The 25561-nt window shown below is 43.0% G+C and overlaps 1 protein-coding gene across 1 annotated transcript in view; it reads left to right on the forward strand.

Annotated features, from left to right (window-relative positions):
- PLCZ1 (phospholipase C zeta 1) overlaps positions 1 to 18408 on the forward strand; it is a 41667-nt gene extending 23259 nt beyond the window's left edge. The window contains exons 8-11 of the mRNA XM_081879993.1: positions 7604 to 7776; positions 13884 to 14016; positions 17229 to 17378; positions 18256 to 18408. Of these exons, the coding sequence (XP_081736119.1) occupies positions 7604 to 7776; positions 13884 to 14016; positions 17229 to 17378; positions 18256 to 18344 (545 nt within the window). The 3' untranslated portion in view covers positions 18345 to 18408. The remainder of the gene's footprint in view (positions 1 to 7603; positions 7777 to 13883; positions 14017 to 17228; positions 17379 to 18255) is intronic.
- The last annotated feature ends 7153 nt before the right edge of the window (positions 18409 to 25561 follow it).

Raw genomic sequence — 25561 nt, forward strand, 5'->3', positions numbered from 1 at the left:
GGCTCCATGCAAGATCTCATCTCGTGGAGTTGCAATGATCATGAGAACGGTGATGAAGCAGCCCAGAATTACACAGGGGGAACTTGACAATGATCTCAGGGCAGCTGGGACCATAGTCACCATGAAAACAGTTGGTAACACACTATTCCGTGAAGGACTGAGATCTTGCAGAGCCTACAAGGTCCCCTTGCTCAAGACAGCACATGTACAGGCCCATCTGCAGTTTGCCAATGCACATCTGAATGACTCAGAGGAGAAGTGGGTGAAAGTGTTGTGGTCAGATGAGACCAAAATTGAGCTCTTTGGCATCAACTCAGCTTGCCATGTTTGGAGGAGGAGGAATGCTGCCTACGACCCCAAGAACACCATCCCCACTGTCAAACATGGAGGGGAACATATTATGCTTTGGGGGTGTTTTTCTGCTAAGGGGACAGGACACCTTCACCGCATTGAAGGGACATTGAACAGCACCATGTATCGTCAAATCTTCGGTGAGCACCTCTTTCCCGCAGCCAGGGCATTGAAAATGGGTTGAGGATGGGTATTCCAGCATGACAATGACCCAAAACACACGGCCAAGGCAACAAAGGAGTGGCTCACGAAGAAGGACATTAAGATCCTGGAGTGGCCTTGCCAGTCTCCAGACCTTAATCCCATCGAAAATCTGTGGAGGGAGCTGAAGGTTTGAGTAGCTACACATCAGCCTCAAAATCTTACTGACTTGGAGAGGATCTGCAAAGAGGAGTGGGACAAAATACCTCCTGAGATATGTGCAAACCTGGTGGCCACCTACAAGAAACCTCTGACCTCTGTAATTGCCAACAAGGGTTTTGCCACCAAGTACTAAGTCATCTTTTGCAAAGGGATCAAATACTTATTTCACTCATTATAATGCACATCTATCTCTGACTTTTGTCTTCTGGGTTTCTGGGGGTTTTCCTGTTGTTATTCTGTCTCTCACAGCTATAGTAAACCTACCATTAAAATTATGGACTGGTCGTTTCTTCATCAGAGAGCAAACAGGCAAATTTGGCAGGGGATCAAATACTCCTCTCTCTCTCTCTCTCTCTCTCTCTCTCTCTCTCTCTCTCTCTCCCCCTCTCTCTCTCCCTCTCTCTCTCTCTCTCTCTCTGTGTGTGTGTGTGTGCTACAGACTTTTTAGAGGACACAGTGATCTTGAAATCCAGTCTAGGTAATTATTAAGGAGCCAAAATGATTTCAGGTATTAAACTTCCCCTTGAGTCTTCCTGACAATCTTAAGGGTTTTGCTATCATATTTCCTTAATTAATGTATTAAAGGCCTACTTTGGCAACAGGGAATAATGAAGCTGACTAAAGGCAGTGTGCTGTCAAAAACACAATGCATTTTAGATGATATTAAAAACATCTCCCCCGTCTCTTTCAGGAAGTTCTTTTAGGCCAAAGTGTGAATATCAGATTGATATGCCCATTTCAGTGAAACCCCAGCTTAGATTTCTTTTAATGAGCAGTCCCCCCCCCACCCCACAGATATTCCTCTCCTACCCCCATATACAAAGGATCCTGGTGGAAATGCGTTTTCAGGTGTAATTGGGAAATGGCAATGAATGATTTATAATAACTTTAAAAATGCTTTTGCAGTGGAGGCACCAACATTTGCAGTTAAACGGGAAAAATGAATGTAATTAAAAACATTAAAGTAACCGAGACCTTTAACTTTGCAGATGAAAATGACTTTATAGCTATAAAATGTAATTAGTCCAAACTTTTCTTGACACTGCGGCTGCTTACATAATTTCTGCCAAATCTCACAAAGCATATGCCCTTCCATATGCCTCATCTGAGATCTTCCCTCCCCGCACCCACCATCATTTTTACCCATAACAGTTACGTTGAAAGTTAATGATGTCAATACATTCCCTATGCAGGTTTACTTGAAAGTGAGTCCCACTCTGTTCAATGGGGCTAAATTCCTTGCGTGTTTAGGGAAGGGCCATAGCTCAGTAGCAGAAACCTTTGATTTGCACCCAGAAGGCCCCTGATTCAAACCCCAGCATCTCCATGCACTACTGGGAATGTTCCCATGTTGAACCCTGGAGAGCCTCTGCCACTCAGGGCAGGCTAGGTTTGTGTGGGGGGGGGGGACCTTTGGCCCTCCAGATGTTGCTGAACCACAGCTGGCCATACTTGCTTGTGCTGATGGGAAGCACAGCTTAGAAACATTTGGAGGGCCAAAGATTTCCCACACCTGGTGTGGACAATCCTGATCTAGATGGACCGAGTGCTTCCTGCACTCCTGATTTGATCATTAATATGCAGCGATGAAATTGGGCATTTTAAGTGCCCTCGTTAAATGCTGATGTGTATTACTTCATTTACTTCAGTATGTAGTTAGCCTGCCCTGCTGCACTTGGGGCTGCTACTGCTTATTCTGCTGAGTAGGGCCCCTGGACATCTGCCTCAAAGACCTGCCTTGACAGCGCCACTGTTAGTACACATATTTGGAAGTGCAGTAGATCAGCACAAACTGACCAGGGGCTTATCTACACCTCTTTTTGATTTCTCTCAGTTTCCTATCTTTCTAAAGTTCTAAATAATGCTGTTTTCACAAATATATGCATTTTCAATGCACACTTTCGCCTAATATTCACATGTTTGCACACAGGACAGCAAATTTTGTAGAAGTGCAAATTTTGAAAAATAGCTGCATTTTTGTTTGGATATTGTTTTGGGAATTCTGAATTTCCAGTGAGTCCGGAAATATCAGTTATAGATCAGCCTGTAAGGATGCCAGTTCAGAATCCAGAACTCAAAACAGTGACACCAAGAAGGATCCACACGCACACACCCCACACAGCATAACAAACCAAGGACTCTAAAATTCAGACATTTCTTCCTCAGATATAAAATGTGAAGTTGACAGCATGCAGTCAGTAGTTCTACATTTATCTCATAGGAAGAGAGAATAAGCCTCTTCTGAATTACTCTTAAACATGACTTGTGCCTCTTTGGGTCGGTATTTCTCTCTGGCAAACAATCAAGTTCCTTTGATTTTTTAAAAACCCAAAATCATTTATCTATTTTATGTGTGTCATGTTTGTGCTTTACTAGCTAGACTAGTGAATTTTCAATATGAGGAGCACCACAGTCCTAGACAAGGGAAGATTTTACTTCATGCCAGTGATAACTGTGCTGTCTTTTCCCCATGAATTATAATATCCTGTTCCAGGCAATGTGCTGTTTTATTTCCAAAACTGCAGCAGCAAAACAACGGAAAGCGTTTTGAGCTTCTGAGAAAAGGAAATTCTGACAGTTTTGTGTTCAAGATAAAGACCAGTGCTTTATGATTAAACTGCAAGGAGGGCTTGGGTAGCAATTCAAAATGTTTAGACAACAGAATGGTGCATTTTCACATAACTTACATAGATTGTCAAGCATATTTTCAGTACAGGTGTTGTTGTTTTTACTATAATTAGGTTTTACTACTTATCATTAAATTAGAAGAGCAGATCTTTTCTCTCTCTCTTTTTCATTCGACACTGAACAGCCGCTGAAGGGTGAGTGGGATCTGTCAGCTCTGCTTTGTAATTAATTCATAATTTAAATTTATTAGGGGTGCTGCAGAATAGTTAATTCAGAAACCAAGGCTGTCCAAATTAATTATAAAAAGGCACTTTCATGTTTATTATGGCATTGGTGCAGTGTGAGTTTTCTAGAAAAAGAGATGCCAGAACTTACAATGAACACCTCCCTCGTTCTCTTAGAATGGCAATGGCACCCACCTGAAAAGTGCTGGAACTGACTTCCAGTGAGTTCAGGCTGAGAAAAGCTCTGCATTGGTGCATACAATGACATAGAAGCACCTGAGCAGTTTCTCAGCCTGCACGGTAAGGGTTCCACCAACCCTGCTACCAGATTTGTCCCTGTGTGGTTGAATAAACATGCTAGAAGCATCTGAGAGAATGCAGTCTTTTCTGTGCAGCTCGTAGTTTTCTTACAGCTCCTTCAAACCTCATAGCACAAGGGAATTACATCTGAAAGGCACTCAAGAGTTCCAGGTAGGCTTTCCCCTGGTGTTTTGGCATGACTAGACCTCACAGAACATCCTATATGGAGACCATTGCTCCATCTAGCTCAGAATTGTCAACTCCCATCCTTCCCAGCTAGCATTGTCAATGGCCATGGAGGATGGGATTGTAGTCCTGCAAAATCTGGGGGGCCACGTGTTCCCCACCTCTAGTCTACACTTAATAGCTGTGACTACCTAGGGTTTCGGGACGCAGGTGGTGCTGTGGGCCTAGGACTTGCCGATCAGAAGGTCGGCGGTTCGAATCCCCGCGACGGGGTGAACTCCCGTTGCTTGGTCCCTGCTCCTGCCAACCTAGCAGTTTGAAAGCACGAAGTGCAAGTAGATAAATAGGTACCGCTCCAGCAGGAAGGTAAACAGCAGTTCCGTGTGCTTCTCTGGTTCGCCAGAAGCGTCTTAGTCATGCTGGCCACATGCTGTATGCCGGCTCCCTCGGCCAATAAAGCGAGATTGAGTCGGCCCTTTACCTTTTTACCTAGGGTTTCAGTCTGGGTTGTTTCCCAGCCCTCTTTGATTGAGCTTGGGACCTTCTGCATGCAAAGCAAGATGCTCTACCAGTGAGCTATAGCCATTCTCTGCTATGGACTGTGGTTCCATTTCTGTGGGATCTCCACTCTGAATGAAACTCTAAAATCCATACAGAAAATTGGGAGCTGCAGAATTCATTGGTGTGCAGGTACCAAACTAACCCTTCAGTTTGATTGAAAAGTAGAAATTCGTAAAGTCCTGCTATATAGCACATGGAATATATTTATTCTTATGTACATGCACCTAGGTAAATGGATTTTTCAAAACTTACTTTTTTACTGTTTTAATTGAAGTATGAGGTGTTTTTTTTAAAATGAAATTTACCTCCAGACTAAGGAACTGCACCCTGTGAATAAATGTGTCTCAGCAAGTTGGATCAGTACATTTTCCACGAAGCCATAAAGCAGTCAGCTGTTTGAGGCCAATGTTTGCAAGGTCCTCTCCCACATCAGAGCATCTGAGGCTGGCGACGTATTAGTGATGCCACTGGGCCCTTAGCCTGTGGCCACACAGCTAATGCCAAGTGTTACCTGTGCTGTTGGGATTGTGGCAGAGCAACACTTGCTGCTACCACAATTTAAGGAGAGAGGTGTAATAGGGGTGGGGTTGGTGATCCGTTAGAGGAAGGGGGCGTTGTCATGTTGTAAGGTTAGGGGATTGAGAGATTGGCAAGGTTTAAGAGGAGTGGGGTAGGCTGGATTTGCCAGTAAGATAAGCAGGGGCACAGCCCCTAGTGCATGTGTGTATAGGTGAATGTGTGTGTGTGCAGTTTATAGACCCTTTCTCTTAGTATAGTATGCATTTTTGTACACACCATTGGCTAGAAAACTACATTCAATACGGGCCCAATTCAAAATGCTGGTTTTGACCTATAAAGCCTTAAATGGCTCAGGACCACAATACCTCAAGGACTGTCTCTTCCCATATGAACCTACCTGGACCCTGAGTTCATCTTCTGAGGCCCTTCTTCGTGTGCCTCCTCCGTGAGAGGTCAGGAGGGTGGCAGCACGAGAACGGGCCTTATCTGCAGTGGCTCCCTGTCTGTGGAATGCTCTCCCCAGGGAAGTTCACCTGTTGCCTTCACTATACACCTTTAGGAGCCAGGCAAAAATGTTCCTTTTCAACTAGGCCTTTGCCTGACTTGATCTACATCCTTTTTTAAAAATGCTGCCTCTTTTTGGGGGGGGGGGTTTCTGCTTGGGTTGTTGGTTTTGTTTTGATTTTATGTATTTGAGATTTTATGTGAACTGCCCCGAGACCTTCGGGTATAGGGTGGTATAGAAATCAAATAAATAATAATAAAATAATAATAATACATTGCAAAATTCAGGGAAATTTCAATGGACTGCTGTGTTTCAGTTTGCATATTGTTTCAGAAAGTGTTGATTAGGTACATTTGCCTTTACAGTGGTACCTCGGGTTAAGTACTTAATTCGTTCTGGAGGTCCGTTCTTAACCTGAAACTGTTCTTAACCTGAAGCACCACTTTAGCTAATGGGGTCTCCTGCTGCTGCCACGCCGCCGGAGCACAATTTCTGTTCTTATCCTGAAGCAAAGTTCTTAACTTGAAGCACCATTTCTGGGTTAGCGGAGTCTGTAACCTGAAGCGTATGTAACGTGAAGCGTATGTAACCTGAGGTACCACTATACATGCGAACTGAATCTAATTTCCTCCTCATCGCTAATGTTATGTAGACCTCAAAGGTTTTGGAAAACAGAAAGGTGGTCTAGCCATTCCCACCCAAATCCCCAAATCTTTTCATCAATAGAACAAAACTTCCACTAACTGAGGCACTGGACCACCCTGACCAGAGAAGTGGAACCAGTGTGGGCCAATGCCTGATAGCTGGAAACAACTTCTGTGGATAGGCAGGACAGGAGAGATTATGAGTGGATGGGTAAAAAGATTGTCATTGAGGACCTGGGCTGGAATAATTGCAGCTGGGCTGTTCTATAAATTATTTGGAAGCATCATGTTCCTGCTATGCATATGCAGCTAATTATCTTTGTAACCTGCCTTGGGAGGGTTTGCCTTGAATATTTCAAATCCTCTAAAACAAACAAACAAAGCTTACTCCTTAGTAAGTGTGTTTAGGATTGCAGCCGACATCGCTCTTGTTCATCTGTTGCAATTCCATACACTAGAGACATGCAGAGAATTTTAATAACTGGGAATTCCAGAGAGGTATGGCTGCCACTCTTCCATAATTTTGAAAGATTGGTCATATTTTTGGAGCACTGCTGCCCGCAATAAGCAGAAAAATTAATATAGATGGAGTTTGCACATACTGGCTTATGAAGGCAAAAATGAGTGTTTGAACAAACAAATCAGAGCAGCCTTCCATTTTATACATTTGGGGGAGGGGAGGACCTCTGGAGGCAGTAAAACCACAAAGCATTTTTTAAAAAGAAGCTAACAAATAAAAAAAGAAAAAAAAGAAGCAGCAGCAAAATGTGTATTAACTACCCAGCACATGGACCAAGGGTGGGGCTTTCACATCATACAGTAGATGAGCTAGGTGATAAATTGATCCTTGCCATATGTGAAGCCAAACTGCTAAGGCACTGCTGCCAATAAAAGTTGCAGCCTTGTTACTGCACCGCAGTAAAATTTCACCCACAGCCTTGCAATATACCTGGGTTTGCAAAACAAAAAGCATTGGATGAATTTACATAACCATGAGCTATGATCCCTCTTTCAAAGTGCCGTCAACTAAGGCAGCCTGATCAGCTAATTCCAGCCTGATCCTCTTAATGTCCTACTGATTTGCTCTACTCAGTCTGAGATTGGTTAGCTTGTCCATAATATGCTTATTTTAAAAATGGGAAACCTTCTAAGAAGACGCCATAATAGCTGTATCTACTCAAGTGCTTTGAATCCAGAGCTGGAGTTACTGTGGTGTGTATATTCAAGCAGCTTGCAGGGTGGATATTGTAAATATATATATTTAAATTGTAGCCTCCTGCTGCCTACCTTTCTGTAATTGAACATTCTGCTTTTTCATACAGTGGCCTTAAATTTCCAAACAGCAGGACTGCAAATGGATCTTCAAACTGGGAAATTTTTGGATAATGGTGGTTCTGGCTATTTACTAAAACCAGAATATCTAAGAAATAGAGACACACAATTTACTCCACATGCTATATCTGCAAACTGTCAACCAGTGCTTCTTACTATAAAGGTCAGTTCATTTTGTTGATAACATTCTTTTATCTAATTTGCCAGACCATTTGTGCTTTTTTTTTTTTTTTGCAAATAAATACTAATACTATCTCTGTATTTTCCACCTCAGCTCGTGATAAGCACTTCAAGTAACCTGTACCCGATAGCTGATTGGTGTCAATTGGCGGCATAATTGCTGCCGAGCTGAGTTTAAGATTTTGTTGTTGACATATAAGTCCTGCACAGCTTAGGACCTGGTTATCTGAGAAGGAGGACCCTTCTACCTAGACCAGCTTGTTCACTTAGGTTGTCAGATGAGGTCCTTCTAGGCATCTAGTAGAGACACATCTGGCGACTCGAAGGAGGGCCTTCTTTGTGTTAGCCCCCACATTGTATAATGAACTCCACTTAAATATATGATGGGCACCTATGGTGCAGGTGTTCTGCAGCTTGGTAGATATTGAACTATTTACATGGGCACTCCCAAGCTCAGATCCTTAATACTGACTTTACCAAACCCTTGATATTCTGCGTAATGTTTTATTGTTATTGTGTTGTACTGGTTTTATTTTGTAAACTACCTTGTTATTTTTCGCAGTGAAAGGCGGCCTATAGTTAATTTAAAATAAAAATGTGTACCAGCAGGACCCCTGTGCTATCGTTTGCATATGGTTCCTCTCTCTTTGCTTTCCGGTAGATTTGTGAAGATGCATAATAGCTTCAAGGCACCTACTCAGCTATAAACATGATTCAAGTCACACTTATAGATCAGCCATTATGAAATGTGGAGGAACGATACACACACATATATATTGCTGCAGTCCCACTGATTCCAGTGACACTGCATAAGCAGTTTCTGAATTTTCCTCCTAGGAATGTGCAAAGGGAAGTCCTGGGGCTGATGCAAGTATGAAATGAGTTGATTGCAAGGGGATATGCCTACATTGTCATATTGTAGGTGCTAATTAAAAACTCCTGTTTGCTCAGGTGTCTGGTGCCACTTGATTGACTACCTGCTCTGTTTTATACTTACTGTATATTACCTGCTTCTTTTTTAATTTGTGTAATTATTTTTAATTGATTAATGAATTGTTTTAATCAGGTTGTTGAGACAGGTGGAATATAAAAATTTTAAATGACTAATGAACAACCATCCAACCAAATAGCCTTGGCTGCAGCAAATACCACTTTAGCCTCCAAAAGTTTGTGCATTACATCAACAGGATACAGGTTTTAAAACATAGATAGCTCCAGAGCAGCCTTCCCCAACCTGGTGCCCTCCAGATGTTTTAGACTACAATTCCCATCAGCTCTAGCTGTGCTGGTGGGAACTGATTGGTGTTCAAAACAAATGGAGGGCACTAGCTTGGGGAAGCGTTGTCTGTGGAAAGAGTTAGAGCCCTTAGCACACCCAGAGCACAACAGGGTTTTTATTCCAGTGTAAGTTTGCTAGTCTCTACCTGGTTATTAACTAGGGATGCAGGTGACACTGTGGTCTAAACTACTGAGCCTCTTGGGTTTGCTGATCAGAAGGTTGGCAGTTAGAATCCCCACGACGGGGTGAGCTCCCGTTGCTCTCTCCCAGCTCCTGCCAACCTAGCAGTTCGAAAGCACGCCAGTGCAAGTAGATAAATAGGTACCGCTGTGGCGGGAAGGTAAATGGTGTTTCTGTGTGCTCTGGCACTCGTCAAGGTGTTCCTTTGCGCCAGAAGCGGTTTTGTCATGCTGGACGCATGACCCAGAAAGCTGTCTGCAGACAAACGCCGGCTCCCTTGGCCTGAAAGCAAGATGAACACCGCAACCCCATAGTCACCTTTGACTCACCGTAACCATCCAGGGGTACTTTACCTTTTTTACCTTTACCTGCTCATGGAAGTCATCTCTATTTATTTATTTTTGTCCGACTTTATCCTTTGATTACTCCGAATCTGCTTGATCTGGCTCCCATACTGGTGGTTTGTTCTGCCTCGTGACTAAAAGAGCTCAAAAACAAGAGCTTACCCTTTCCCTGCCTGTTCTGTTTTGTTTGCCTTTGGCTTCATAGGGACCTTGCCCCCACAGCTGGTGCTGCTGATCAGATGTCCATCCATCTTAGTGATGGATGCTGGAGAATCATGGTGGCTAGAGGGTCAGGTTTGGATACTGAAAACTCTGCTTCAGATCCCCTCTGGACTGTAAAGTTTAATGACTGGTTATGGGGATCTTTTCGTGAACTGCCCCACAGGCATGTTGTGAGGCTAAATGGCACACTGACCTCCTTGGAGGAAGGTTTAGGGCACATTTGCAGCATGTTCCAAATTTCTTCAGACGTTGCTGTAAGTTGCCTCAACTTTGGGTTGCTTGAACCTGCAGGGCACCATCCAGTTAAATCAGGGCTTGCACTCAGTTTAGTAATGCGGTCTGAATCCATTCCTGTACCTTACTTCTTTCAGGAGGCAGGTTGGCTTTCCTCTTATCGGTTATTGTTTTTGTTATGCTGAGATTAACCAGCTTATTTTTCACATATAACCTATAAATATCATTTGTGTGCTAAAACTTTGTGAAATAGACCTTTTAGTTCAAGCTGTGAGGCTCATACGTAGCAGTGGTACTGAAAAATTGCCAGTCAGAACTAAAATAAATCACACCTGCTTGATTTATTATCTGTAATATTTCCTTGTGCTTTTCCTCTGCTTGCTGTTGGAAATAAATACCTTGAGTACCACAGATGCTGAGACTAGCTTCTTGCAAATGCTATTTAGTCATCAAAGGCATTTGGCACATTATTAAATACCACTGCTGTAGTTCATTGTCTTGTTACACAGTTGCCATTTTGCCCTGCGTTTGCAAACATGTGACAATGAGCCAGCTTTGTAACACCGATTCAGATTTTTTTAAAAATGCACTCAAAAAGTTTGCCCCACTTAATTAATTGCAAAAAAAAAAAAAAAAGACTGAAAGATTTTGTTTATGCCAGTGTGTGCTTTTAATTAACAGAAATTCTTCACTTAAGTAAGGGCTGTCTCTCTGGTTTGATCCAATAAACACTTAACATGTTGCAATTTTACTGGGCTTTGAGCCTTTTGTTTAAGGGGCTCAAAGGCTAAGGGAGCAATCCACAGTCCCAGCCAAGGAACAGTAGTGCTGGGCAGAGGGACAGCAACACCACGGCATTCAAAGTTCTGCTCTTGGCACTGGCCTGCGCAGAAGCCTATTTTACGTTTTGCTAGCTCTAGGCTTCTGCTGCAGAAAGGCCCAGTTGGGCCCCACCTGTGACTGCCAGGAGGATCCATGGCTGGCTCAGCTCTGCCGCTCCCCCCATCCCCATAAATTTCAGGGGCTCCTGAAGGGAGCAAACACCCCAGGTAGGTTGTCAACAGCTTGTGCTTTTGGTGGGCACAGCAGAAACAGCCCCCTGCCATCTGTGGAGCTGCTGGTGGTGGAGAAACCTCTGCCGCATCCGAACCTGCCACTCCCTCCCCCAGAGGAGTACAGAACCATGGTTTAGGATTGCTCTGCAAGGAAGTGAAGTGGGAAATCCCTGGTTCAAATGTCACCTCTGTCATGACCTCACTAGATTGCCTTGAGGAAGCCAGTGCTCTCTCTGCCTCAGTGCCACACCAGCAGTATGGGGATAATAATACTTAACCTGCTGTGCAAGGTTACTGTAAGCACCCTGAGATAATGTACCCCAAGCCCTATATCAATTTTGAAGTATTATGACTATGATACTCCAGGCATCCCTGCCTTTTCAGTGAAGTTGCTTGATCGACTTCTCTTTGTTGCAGCCCCCCCCCCTTGCTGGCTTTTGCTCCATTCCTCTTAGCCCTCTGACATCCCATATGCCTTTTTAAATGGGTTTTCTGTAAATGTGTAGTGCCTCTGCTTAAAACGTGGTGCTAGGCTTTGGAATGGGCTTATTATGTTTAGGAGCCAGAACACAGCGCAGTGTATGCACAGACAAATATCAATAGTTTTACTGAGACTGAGTGAGTTTCTTTTTCTCTAATGAAGAAGAAGAAGAAGAGTTTGGATTTGATATCCCGCCTTTCACTCCCTTTAAGGAGTCTCAAAGCGGCTAACATTCTCCTTTCCCTTCCTCCCCCACAACAAACACTCTGTGAGGTGAGTGGGGCTGAGAGACTTCAAGAAGTGTGACTGGCCCAAGGTCACCCAGCAGCTGCATGTGGAGGAGCGGAGACTCGAACCCGGTTCCCCAGATTACGAGACTACCGCTCTTAACCACTACACCACACTGGGAAAGACTATAAAATTTCTGTGGGGTTGTGAGGAGATCAGAATTGTTCAAGGTCAGAAAGAGAGAGAGAGAGAGAAAAGGGATTAAGTAGGTGGTGATTGAAGGAAGTGATTAGTGAATGGGTAGATATGTACTAAAAAACAGCCCTCTAATAAGACAGTTTTGTGGTGGATCAGTTGCTAAGAGATGTGATAAAATGAAATGCCCTTGCAATATAGAGAGTATTGCATTAATACAAGGGCCTTTTTATGAGAAACTAAGGGCACTTCCAGTTGACCTATCGAGCATTCACCCTGATTTGTTTGCACGGTGATTAGATGACATTGACTGTTTATTGAAAATTGATTCTTATTTGTTTGCATTGAGGTTAGATGAGGTTGCGTCAAAGCATATGTTAACTCATATGTCACAGTGCCTTTCCCCATCGTTTTCTTTATTGCAAAAGTCCGATCTTTTGGAGAAGCTGGATTTTTGCACAAGACCTCCCAATCAACTATAAAACACACAATTTGAATTTGCCAAATATATGTTTAAATTCCACTTGAGAATAGCAACTGTCTGGCAGTGCCCCCAGTCTGAGAAATACAGGCATGGAAGCACCCTTTGGAGCAGGATGTAAGATGTGTTGCCTAGCATTCTACTCAAACTTCACCTGATATACTCTGAGAGAAGACTTATGGGCATTAGCTTTTGCAGGTTTGGTCTAACTATACGAAAGAGATTTATGCAAATAACAAGCAAAGCAAGAAGCACATCTAGTACCAAGGACTGAGTATATTTTGCCAGTGACAAACTGCTGCTGTGATCCATTGGGATTTTCAAAAGTGGTGTTGAAATCATAAGTCATCATTACTCGGTATAAAATATAGAACCGTTGGTACACACTGTGATTTGCAAAGTAGCATGAGCAAAAAGGAGAAGTATTTGTCCCAAGAAGCTTGTTGCAAGCAGCATTCTGACAGAACAGAGACAAAAAGAGGCACAGAAGATGGAGAGGAGGGGAAGTGCAGAAGAAGAACATGCTCAAGTTCACTGTACTTATTTTTACTTTCAGGAGGGAACGAGGACCTCCTCTTACCTAGTTACAGATTCACTTGGGGGTCTTGGGTGCAGAAAATGCTAAAGATTGCACATAAATGAAGGAAAACAGAAGCTCATACTAGGCATTATGTGTCAGATGTGTGTGTTTTTTTAAAAATTCTTTTTAAAATGAAAAGTGGCCATGGGAATTGTAATCCCAAGTTGAGGAATAGCAGGTGAGGAGTTTCTTGATCCTTTCCCATGTAGTCATTTTTTCCCCATTCAAAATTGCCCTTCCTCTTGCTGTTTTTCCATCTGTGGTGATTCGATAACATGTATATGGGAGGAAAAGAAGCTTGGATTCCCCAGTATTACACAGAAAACTGAGAGGACATGATTAAGCAGCCCCTCCCTCCCACCACTCCTCTTGCCCCAATAGCAGCTCAAACACTTGTTTTTACAGCTGTTTCATAGTTAAGGGTAAATAATGCTCAATTAGCTTTGTCCTGTGTGGTGGGCTTCCCTGTCTGTTTTTCAGTAAAACCATTGATGCCAGAATAATAATCAATTCCATTTTACAGTGGTACCTCGGGTTAAGTACTTAATTAGTTCCAGAGGTCCGTTCTTAACCTGAAACTGTTCTTAACCTGAAGCACCACTTTAGCTAATGGGGCCTCCCGCTGCCACCGCGCCCCTGGAGCACAATTTCTGTTCTCATCCTGAAGCAAAGCTCTTAACCCGAGGTACTATTTCTGGGTTAACGGAGTCTGTAACCTGAAGCGTAAGTAACCCAAAGCGTATGTAACCTGAGGTACCACTGTATATCCCAGTTGAAGCTTATGCACTGTTCTTGTTGTTTTTCTGTGCAGCTTATCAGTGGTCATCAATTACCACCTAGCAGTCTCTCCAGGAGTAATAAAGCTGACCCCCTAGTTCTAGTAGAAATTTATGGTGTTCCGGAAGACCATGCAAAGCAACAGAGCTGTGTAGTTAAGGGCAATGGTAAGTGCAACAGTCTATTGGTTGCATAATGTTTCAGTAATTTAGGGATTTAACTCATGGGCTTACATAGCTTATCAAAATTTTGTCTTTGGCAACTGGGCCCATATACAGAAACAGCAGTGCATGAATTAGTAAGGAAAGCATGAAGGGTACATACACACACAGAGAGAGAGTTCTTATATAGAAAATTAAAAATTCCACTATTTGAATGAATTAGAAAGGATAGGCTAAAATACATACATTTACATGTGTATGGGGGAAAGTAGAACAAAGGAAAGATCAAGCTTTGTTCTAATTGCATTCTGTGGAGGTGGACAGGTCTGTTTCCTGCCTTCATTGTTTTCGTCAGAGCTGTAAGTGGGCAGTGGAAGAAAACAGACAGAGAAAAATGCAGGAATTTGTATGTTTGTAGTACCAGTATACCTCCCTTTCTGTGTTTTTGCTTGTCCCTAGTTGTCCACTGTGGTTTTAGTGCTTCTTCTGGGGTGTGTACAAATGTATGTTGCTTGAACAGTTGAGCCACTGCGGAAGCATACAGGTCCCCACACTGTGTACAGACATACACCTTCGTTTGCGGAAACAAGCTCATAGAAAGCCAGTCCTGTAAGCTGGCAGCCCAAGCCAGCTGTGTGCAGCGCTGATTGCCTGGTGCCTGCAACACCACAAATTCCCCTTTCCTTTTGGTGATGGGCTGGGCCAGAGCCCAAAGTGGAGCAATAGATAAAGATTTTACTTGTATGTAGTAGGCTGCATTCTGCAGGCGGCATTGTCAGAGTTAAAGGACACATTCCACCCAGGCAAAAAGACTTGGGGAATGAAGTGGGGCCACTGGGGGGGGGGTATGTCTCTATCTGGGGCAGATGGAGAGGCCTCTAGGCCACATTTGGTCCCTGAGCCACAGGTTTCCCATCCTTGTCATCTATAGAAACTGACCCGATAGCAGGTGAATCTTGCTTCAGCACTGGAGATGAGGCAGTGCCTAAGGACAGCAGACTACTTTGGGGGAAGCAGGGCAGACAGTGTGAAATGCATCAAGCTGTGTCCTCCTGCATCTCACTGCAACTCTATAGGATCTGCCTAGTGATAAGGCCATCCCTGCAGGAAAGTCTGTTTCATCCCGTCAGCTTCTGGATTTCAGTTGTTGGGAATCACAAGTGGCGAGAGCTCTTTCTTCTTCTTCTTTGGCCATCGCCAGTAGCCGAGTAAGATTGTCTTCCATAAACATGGTTTTAAAAGTGAGTCTGTAAGTGACTGTGGAGGCCAGTTCTGGACCCACACGTCCTTCCACAGTGGTGACGTTGGTTTCCAGGTGGGAGTTGATCATGGTGAATGTTTGCCAAGCGTGCCTTCCTCTTAGCACGTGAGTTTGAGCATCTTCAAAGCCCATGACACCTTTGGTAAAGGCTGTTTTCCAATTGGAGCACTCACAAGCCCCTGTTTCCCACTGTTTTGTCAGTGTACAGTGGTGCCTCGCAAGACAAAATTAATCCGTTCCGTGAGGCTCTTCATATAGGGTTTTTTTCGTCTTGCGAAGCAAGCCCATTGACAGCTTAGCGGATTAGCGCTATTAGCGGTTTAGCGGCTTTTAGCGGATCAGCTGATAAGCGGCTTAGCGGCTTAGGAAAAGGGGGGGAAAAGGGGAAAAAACCCGCAGGAACTCGCAAGACATTTCGTCTTGCGAAGCAAGCCCATAGGGAAATTCGTTTTGCGAAGCACCTCCAAAACGGAAAACCCTTTCATCTAGCGGGTTTTCTGTCTTGCGAGGCGTTCGTCTTGCGGGGCACCACTGTATATACTACATTTTTTTAGATTTGCCTTGAGAGAGTCTTTGGACCTCTTTTGTTGACCACCAGCATCATGTTTAACATTTTTACGTTCGGAATAGAGTAGTTGCTTTGGAAGACGATCATCAGGCATCAGCACAACATAACTAGTTCAACGAAGTTGATATTGAAGAATCATTGCTTCAACACTGGTGATCTTTCCTTCTTCCAGTACACTGGCATTAGTTTGCCTCTCTTCCCAAGTGACGTGTAATTTTTTATGGAGACACTGCTGCATCTAACTCCTTGCAGGCTTCCCACAGCCAACAGGTTGGCCACTGTGAGAACAGGGGGCCGGATTAGAGAAGCCTTTGGCTTGATTGCTTTCTTAGGCTTGCAGTAGGAAAAGAAAAATCCTGGCAAATGTTTAAAGTTGTGTCTTTTATGCATCCTTGGTTTCTTTCCACTATCTATCTGCAAAAAAAGAAAGAAAAGAAGCATTACGACAAAATTAAGGGAGGAATCAAATCACTGTGTCACTCCAAATGGTTCACCTCATTATGGTTCACTGCTGGAAACTGTGCATAGTTGTGATTAAACTAAAAAGAAGAAGCCTGTCAGTGGATCATTTAAATTCCAAAGGGACAGCTCCACTGCAGTGTAATGCCAGTTTTAACATCAGGCAAACAAGACTAGGTGTAGTTGAATTTTTCAGCTTTCAAATTCCCAAAAATGAGGCGTGCTAAAAAAGTTGGAACATGACTTGGGAATTCAAAAGATATTTTGGTTAAATTAATGTAATTTAATTTTGCTTGGTAAGCAAAACATGTGTAAAATTGCACAGAGATCACTAAAAATGATTGCCAAGTACGTGCAGTTATATATTACCATTATTATTTTATTATTATTTAGCATTACCTGACATTTTCAGAAGGTATAAATTAAAATTCTCTAGTTTTCCAAAAGCAGTTTATGTACTTCTTCATCAAACTTAAACCAAGCTAAATGTTGTCCAATCATAATAATAATAATATATATTTAAGACGACATTGGAAGGCCATCAGTGATGGATGCTTTAGTTGAGATTCTTGCATTCCAGGGGGTTGGATTAGGTGACTTTTGGTGTCTCTTCCAATTTTGTAATTCTACGATATTCCCCCAGACTGGGACTCAAGGTGGTTTACAGATAAAAAATAGAAAAGCATAGATATAAAACAGAAAAAGCTAAAAACATAAGAAGAGTTTCTACTTAGCCAGCCTTTGTTTTGCATTTGTGGGAGCATTTCAGACATGTACTCCTGTAATCAGTGAGAATCATCAATGAACAGAGAAAGAAATAGGAAACAAATGGAGGTTTTATTTTCAGTGGTCAGTGAATAGAACACAATTAGCAATGTAGAGTTGTTTTAACAGATCATTGCTTGTCTTATATTGCTTTCTTTATTTCAGCTTTGAGTCCCAGGTGGAATGAAACATTCACTTTTAACATCCAAGTTCCAGAGCTTGCCTTAGTACGGTTTGTTGTAGAAGATCAGCTTTCTCTCACTTCCAATGACTTCCTTGGGCAATATACTTTACCACTTCTGAGCATGAATAAAGGTATTAGTCGTCTCCCCCCCCCCCCCCATGCACAAATCCCTAACAACAAATTTCTCTCTTCTTGATTATGATATGCAACATAGCCTTAAATTGAGTGCTTCCAAGGTACAGTGGTTGTGTTACTATCATTGCTGAAACCAGACCTGTTCAAAAAAATGCTGTGGTGTTACTATTTTTAACCATGTTAGTTGCCTAGCTTTAATTTGTGACATTGTGCAGAACTGAATGGGGTGTTAATTGCATTACTTGTTGAGTCTTCACTGTTCCTAAAAGTGTGAACTCTGCTTTCCCTTTTATACAGATCAACAATGTTGTCTTTTTATGTACATCCTTTTGGAATTTCTGCAATCTTCATTTATTTCAGCTGCAGGAGCTGTCCTGTGCTCTACCACATGCTTACTGTGTTACTTACAATTGTAGCTGACCCTTCTAGGTGAATGTAGGGGCCGGTTAATACATTGGTTCACATACAGTTGTTTTAGGAGTGTGCAGGTCCATAATGGTGCTTACAACCTATTTGTGTCAACCGGTAGCTCCATGTTGACTGTATTTCTGTATCCGTCCTGATTCCCAGGATGCCACTGGCCACATCTTCAAGGTTGCAAGCCCAGTGACTGCTCTGTGCGCTCATAGTTTCATATAGGAACAGAGGAACTTGTCTTTTAGCAAGTCAAACATTGGGTTCTTGATCTGCACTGTCTACACTGATTGGCAGTGACTCTCCAGGGATTCAGGCAGAAGTCTTTACCTGAAGATGTGAAGAGGACTGAACATGGCTCCCTCCTAGGTTCCATTTCTTGGGACAGAACTAAGGTTTACATGTCTTTGTGAATCGCTTTGCCTGTAATCCACTCATTCATTGCTATTGCATTCACAGGTTATCGCCAGGTTCCACTTTTTTCCAAACTTGGTGTCAACCTGCGTCCTGCTTCACTCTTTGTGCATATTTGGTACTTTAACCAATAATGTTTGCTAACAGAGCTCTCTCAGCAGCCTGAATCCTCAATAAAGAAACCATGGTTTAATAGTACTACTTTGTTACTGTCATAACTTATTTTTACTTGTGTGAGCCAATGGTATTCAGTATGCATAAAGGCCATATGAAAGTTGCTTTGCTGAATCATTGTTCTGTGTCAGTCACATCCAAGTCAGATCATAGCTGTCAAGTGTCCCTTATTTGAAGGGACAGTCCCTTATTCCAGTGCCATGTCCAGCTGCTGTCCCTTATTGATGGATGTCCCTTAAATGTCCCTTAAATGATGTCCCTTAAATTTCAAAGGAAGCAGCTCCTCTCCCTCTCTCCCTGCCGGCCAGGGAGGAGGGAGGCTCCAACTGTGTTGCTTGGCTGTGTTGCTCACCCAATAAGATGTCTAAGAACAACTGGGGGGTGGAGCTTGCATGCCTTGTGCTGATCAAATCAGCTGTGTTGCCTGGGGACTCGCCTTTGCTCAGCACTTCCCAGTGGAGAGGTGACGGTGGTTTTCCTTGAGGCTTCGTTTGGCTGCTGGCTGGCTTTCTACCTATGGCTCAGAGCGGCTCAGAAGTTGAACATACCTGTGCTGAGTGCTTGGATCAGAATCGGATGGATACGTCATCGATGGCACACTCACCCTTGCCGGCGAAAAGGTCTGTCTGGAGTGGGGGCACATGGTGGGGGAAAAGGAAAGGAGATCTCGTGGGAGGGGGGCTTTTGAATTTGTTTTGGAGGCTCCTTCGATTGACTTATGGGAGAAAAGAAAGGAGCTGGTTGACTAAAATGGTGGGTGACTGGCAATCTCGTGGCGAGGGGGGAGGCTGTGCGTGTGTGCCTAGTTAATGCAAGCTGAGGGGGGTTTTGAGTGCTGGACGCCATTTTGTTGCATGTGCTGCTGCAAACTTTGCAGTGCAAAGCCAGGCCGGGGAGCCATCTTAAGTTGAGGCTGCGTAGGCCTTGTGGTGCATGTGATTCAGATTCTATTCAGTTGAACCTCTGGTTACAAAGTTGGTTGGACAGTGTTCTCAAAGCTACCAGCATGAGTTTGGCCAGACTGCAGGAGGACAGGAAGACTGGAGTGCCTGGAACAGGTGAGGCTGCAGGTCCCTTATTTTGGCTGCTGATCCCTTATTTTCAAGGCTGCTGGTCGCTTATTTTCAAATCTGTAAGTTGACAGCTATGAGTCAGATGCTTCTGAGAGCTCACAAGCAGGGAATGCAGGTGGCAATATTTCCCATTGTTTATCCCCAGCAATCTGGTACTCTGCAGCATGTTACTTCTGTACATGGAGGTCCCATTTAGCTCCCGTGATCACTACCTATCGATAGAACGTGATCCACTAGGACAGTGTTTCTCCACCAGTGGGACTTGGGCCACTTTCAGGTGGGCCTCAGTGCCATGACCTGTTCAGTAATTCCTCACTTGGCTGCTGCACTACCTAGTCATGCCAGAGCTATTTGACCTAACCAGGGCCAGCACCAGCAACTCCTTGTTTGCTCAGACAGAGAATCTCAGAGGAGGAAAAGGGAAGGATGGTCTCCCTCTGACAGTAAAGGCTAGAGGAGGCATTGGAAGAAAATTAGAAATAAAAGGTTAATATGCGTTAATGATTATAATATTATAATAGGTACAGAAAGGGTAAGAGAGGAAAGCTGTTATAGCAGGGAGACATGAATATACAGAGACAAGGAAAGGGGGATGAAAGAAATTGTCAGGGGAACAAACAAGGTCCAAGCTGAGTGTGAAAACACAAAGGGAGAAGAAATTGCAAGTGGTGGGTTAAAATGTTTTTGAGACTCATGTGGGGGTGAGAAGAGAAAACAGTGTTTAAACAAGGTGCCAGAACCCTCTAATTCCTGGATCCAGCAAGTGTTAGAATTTAATCAAGGCTTCTAATTATTGGAATAGCTAAAATAGCCTCCTGGTGAAGTGATAACCTGGGTGATGGGCCATTAAGGGGCTTGGTTCAAGGTGGCAAATGGGTGGGGCCCCCTTCCTCGAGGATAAAGCAGTGAACTGGAAAGAGAGTCAAAGCAAAGTTTGAGAGCAATGTTTGATTTCTGTTTGAATCCAAGGCTGTGGGTATGGGAGAAACAAGACCCTTTGGGGGTGTCAATGCTGTGAATGCCACCATCATAGGCTGTAGGTTGTATATACTATAGGTTGTATATACTATAAATTATATATCATAAAGGCACTACAGTCTCCGCTGTGCCTTATTTTCAAAAGGAAACATAAACTTAGGATAAGTGCCTGGAACCCCTGGAAAATGCCATCTTCACCTACAGCCTTTGGAGCAACAAATTCTGGGTAAAATAGGAAGGTTGTCACAATACCTCCAGAGCAAATGTATGCACTGAGCTTGAGGAACGCTGGCCTATGGAACTCCTTCCCACAAGATAAATGCTGTGGGAAAGAATTTAGGAATTTCTGAAGACTGATTAGATACCAGTAGAAAATGATGTTAGTAATTGCCAGCTGATTATGCCAAACTCTGATCCATCTACCATCATTTTGTGACTGACCTCACAGCCATTTTGTGACTGGTGGGCCTTAATAATTCTCAGCTGGACCCCAGTGATAGAAAGTTTGTGAACCCCTGCTGTAATTTACATTTCAAGTTACTCAAGCTAGTGACGGCCATTATGTCCTGGGGCTGTGAATTCCATTTGTTAAGTGCACACTGTTACAATGCATGCAAGTTAAAACATGCAATCTCTCAAACACCTCAGATCCTTCCCATTTTCTAAGATATCCCACACTGATTAGAGGTGCAGGGCATGCCAACCACGGAGATATGCAACAGGTTTAACACAAGAGTGATTGGTGTATTGCCCATTGGAATGAGATGAATGTAGTTTGGGAAGTTTGCGACGTGGATATTTTTTGTTCCTTGCATTCCTTATTTATCTGGCATGTTGAGTATCATCTAAGAAAAACAATGGCCTGATTTTCTGTTTTATGAGCAGCTGTCTGTAGGAAGCCCTTGTGCTATACCTTTTGAATCCAGTAAAATAATAGCTCACTAGTGACTAAGGTCCAACATGGCTTGATTTAAGGTTTCATTGTGAAACCTCTGAGAACTAAAATGTATGTGATGCTCGGTCACATGTAGCTTGTTCCCATTTAGCAGGAAAATGCCGAGACTACAATAAATTGGGAAAACAGCACATGAGGCAAGCCGTATGCCATGCTTTTTGCCTTGCAGGGCAAAAAACAGCTTGGGATGGATTTTTAGAAGAATGTCAGGTGAGGAAAAGACAGTCATCCACCTCCGAACTTTCTGTCAGTTTTCCGCTTTAGTTTACAGATCCCATAGCTGTGTTTGGTCAAATGCAACAAATGTCAGACGCAAACTACATGCGACAATGTTCTTTTAATGCACTGGGCAGGGAAGATGGTAGTGGCAATATTGTTGGGTCTAAGAGCACATCAGGAAGTTGCACAGCATAGCAGCAATGCGGTACCACAACATGCAAGAACTGGAACAAAAATTGGAACTGGAATCAGAGACATTACACACACAAATGTGCAAATCCAGATTCTTCAGCCCCAAACCCTGTCCAGAACTCTAATTGTGACCATATATTAAATAACAAAGTGGTGTTTTTTTCTTTGTTGCTTGTAACAGCCAGCTGTAGGTTTTCTTGGCTTCTAGATTAACACACGCAAATCATTCCCCACTGAAATATACACAGGTGCAACTGTGTAGTAAATGAGCAGTATTTTTAAGCACAAGTACGGAGGGTGGTTATAAGAGAGGACCTTGTCATTAGAGGCCCCTGTTATATGGAACGCTCTGCCCAGAAAGGTCTGCCTGGCACAGACATTATCTCCTCAGCACCATTCATAGACATTTGACTGTTAACGTGTTGGCTTGGTTTTTATGTTGATTTTTTAATGTTGATTTTGTTGCTGTGAGGTTAGGAAGGATTTTTATTGCAAGCTGTGTGGGTTTTGTTTATTGTGATATATCCACAATTAATTTGTATTTTGCATGTTTTGTATTTCTGATTGTAAATCACCATGAAGCCATTTTGGGTTTATGGTTATGTATGCATATAGGTATGTAAGTCCTTTGGCACACAGACATTCTCAAGAACCAGGAAAATAGAAACTTTCTTTAACCTTTGGGATTCTTAACAAAGACAAGCTCAGCTTGCATATTTCATTAATAAATGAGTGAAGTTGTTATTTGTTTATCTATCATCTATCTATCATCTATCTATCTATCTATCTATCTATCTATCTATCTATCTATCTACTCAGTTGCTGCTTTATCTTCTGTGTCAATATTTTGGCATTCACACCAGACTTGACAAATTTGCAAACTATCTGCAACTAGAGAAAGAAGTGCTGTTCATGAAGTGTTTTACTGCTGCCTTGAAACATAAGTTCTCTCCATGAACTCTGAGTTGTGTTCCTGAGTTTTGTGGATGGTTCATATTTCAGGATGGCCCATAGTCATAATTTTCAGAAAGCTTATGGATAATGTTTTTCCACTTTTATGAAATGGATGGTTGAACTGTATATTTTGCCAAGTTCTAAGTTTCAGCAACTCTGTACCACTATGATTTTAATATCTCTATCCAGGCACATCAATGTGCCCATGATACTTACTGAATCTTACAAACCAGAGCTACTATCCACCATAGTTAGGCAAAATGGGTGGGCTTATGCACACCTAACACTGTGTTGAATTGTAGGCCAATGCCATTCTGTAACTTGAAATGTACAGCAGAGAAAAGAATTCACTGATGAGTAAAAAACACCATGATTATTTTAGATAATATTTATTATTTATATATAAAAAGCCAAACATTCTTCAAAACTTTAGTGCATGAATTAACACACTTGTGCAGCTGTGACTACTTAATTTGCTAACTTTACAGATGTTAGATAAAATAAAGAGCAATGAGGGGACAAGTAAGTGCTTTAGGCACAGATGAGAACAGAGGAAGAATTAGATCGCAGTGACATTTTAGGCACTTTTAAAAAATGGGATGGTGCATCTAGTATGATTGATTATCATTTGCAATGGCTACGTTGTCTTTTTAATCTTTTTATTTAATGCCATTCTCACGAATAAAGCCACGTGTCTTCGTGGTTTGAAAGTCATTGTAGACATGGTGCCTTGGGAGTTTTCACAAAAACACAGCAACCCTGGGTGGGGGAAATGTCTCCATTTATTTGTGGCAGAAGAAGCTAAAAAGAAACCCCCAAAGACAATAAACAGATGTCTGAAATAAATATTGATTGAAATTCAAGGTTAGTAAATTGGTTAACAATGAAAAGATGGGTGCCAGGGGCCTAATGCATATATGCATCTGGATCCATTCTTTGATCATAGATTGCAAGATAATTTATTCAGGCCTTCTACTGGATTACGTTGTGATCCTGACCATGTCTACTTAAAATGAAATCTTACTGATTTCAATGGGTATTGCCACAGGTGGCTGGTGCCTGATGGGACTGGTAGAGAGGCCAACATTCAGGAACACAAGTGCAACAGCATTTCCCCATCTTGTGCTCCCCAACAACTGGAATTCTTAGACATACTGCCTCCAATACTGGAGGTAGAACACAGACATAATGACTTGTAGCTGGCCCTACCATGAGGCAGAGTGAGGCAGCTGCCTCAGATGGCAAATTTTGAGGGGTGGAAAGTGGTTAGAAAGTTGTGCCATGTGGTCTGCCCTGCAGCTAAGCTAGCTTGCTGTCATAACATGGCCGGTGCATGTGAGATTACCTGCCTTGGGGTAGCATGTTCCAAAGGAGGCAGGAGATCCCAATCCATACTCAGCAGCAGCTTCCAACTCAGCTTCAGGTAAGTCGAAAATGCATCTAAAAGCCATAGCCAAGGAGCTGCATTGCTGCTGGTTTCCTCCCACACCACTGGGATGCAGGCCTGGTTCTGGAGTGGGACATCAGTGGCACATCTTGCCTCAGGCGCCAAAAGGTCTTAGGCTGGCCCTGCCATTGACAGCCAGGCCCTGATCTATTGAAGCCATTACACAGGTTATACATTGTATGAAGAAGGTTGGTGGGAGAAGTGCCATTTGCACCAATGGACCAGCCTCCACTGGCACTCTCAGGCAAGTGGGGTTAGGACAGGCATAGGCAAAGTTGGCCCTCCAGATGTTTTTGGGACTACAATTCCCATCATTCCTCACCACTGGTCCTGTTAGCTAGGGATGATGGGAGTTGTAGTCCCAAAACATCTGAAGGGGCGACTTTGCCTATGCCTGGGCTAGGACAACAGCCTTAGCAGGCTAGAGGGCAATCTGGGAAGAGAAAGCAGCATATAAACCTATGGATCCAATCCAGTCTGTGGTGTGTTTAAAGCTATAGATCTGGATGTCTGTTACTTTTGAAGGGTCCAGTGCATGAAGGGACAATGAGGTCCCCCTGCATTTAGAGAGACAAGGGTTATTCTTCAGCTCTGGCAGCCTACAACCAAAATTGTGGCTCCGGCATCCAATTTATACTTCACATTTGCTTGCAGCGAGTTTCCATTCTGTATAGAAAACAGTTTACAGCTTTTTCAGCACTGCAGAGGCATCTTAATGTATTTGCTTGTGTAGCTTTTCTTTCTTCATCAGGGGATCATAGAATCATAGAATTGTGGAGTTGGAAGAGTTTGATTTCCCCAGGCAATATGGTGGCTCTGCTCCAAGAATGGCAGAAACCACCAGTCATTTTTGGCACTGTGAAGTATATTCTACTTTATCCAAATTCTGTTTCTTTTCCTACATTGCAATTATCCTTCGGCTCCAACAGCTTTCTAAGCTATAAGCTCCTTAAGTCTGATTTGCGTGCCTTAAAACTATTGTATTTTGGTGCGTGTGGTGGGGAGTGTTTGTGTGTGATGTGTCCACCCAGGTTCAGTCATCTGCAGACCAAAATGTCATCTGCTAGTCAAAATCCATTGTAATAATATTGTGCCACAGCCAGAATCCAAAGAGGCACCTGGCTTATTCCTTGTGCTTGAGGGGATTTGGAGTTCTGTTTCTCAACAGCTACTCCTGTGTCCCCATGGCAAATCACTTCTGGCACTGAGGAAGAATAAATAAATAAAAATCCCATTAGGAATCTACAAGACTGGGTGTGCTTAAAGGAAGACTCTGGGTGCTTTATTTGGTGATTAAAGCCTTAAATGACTTACACCTGAAGTATCTGAAACTCCCTCAGCTTCCTTACAAAACTTTGC

The sequence above is a fragment of the Podarcis erhardii genome (assembly GCF_964252035.2).
Source record: "Podarcis erhardii genome assembly, chromosome: 10".
Lineage (NCBI taxonomy): Eukaryota > Metazoa > Chordata > Lepidosauria > Squamata > Lacertidae > Podarcis > Podarcis erhardii.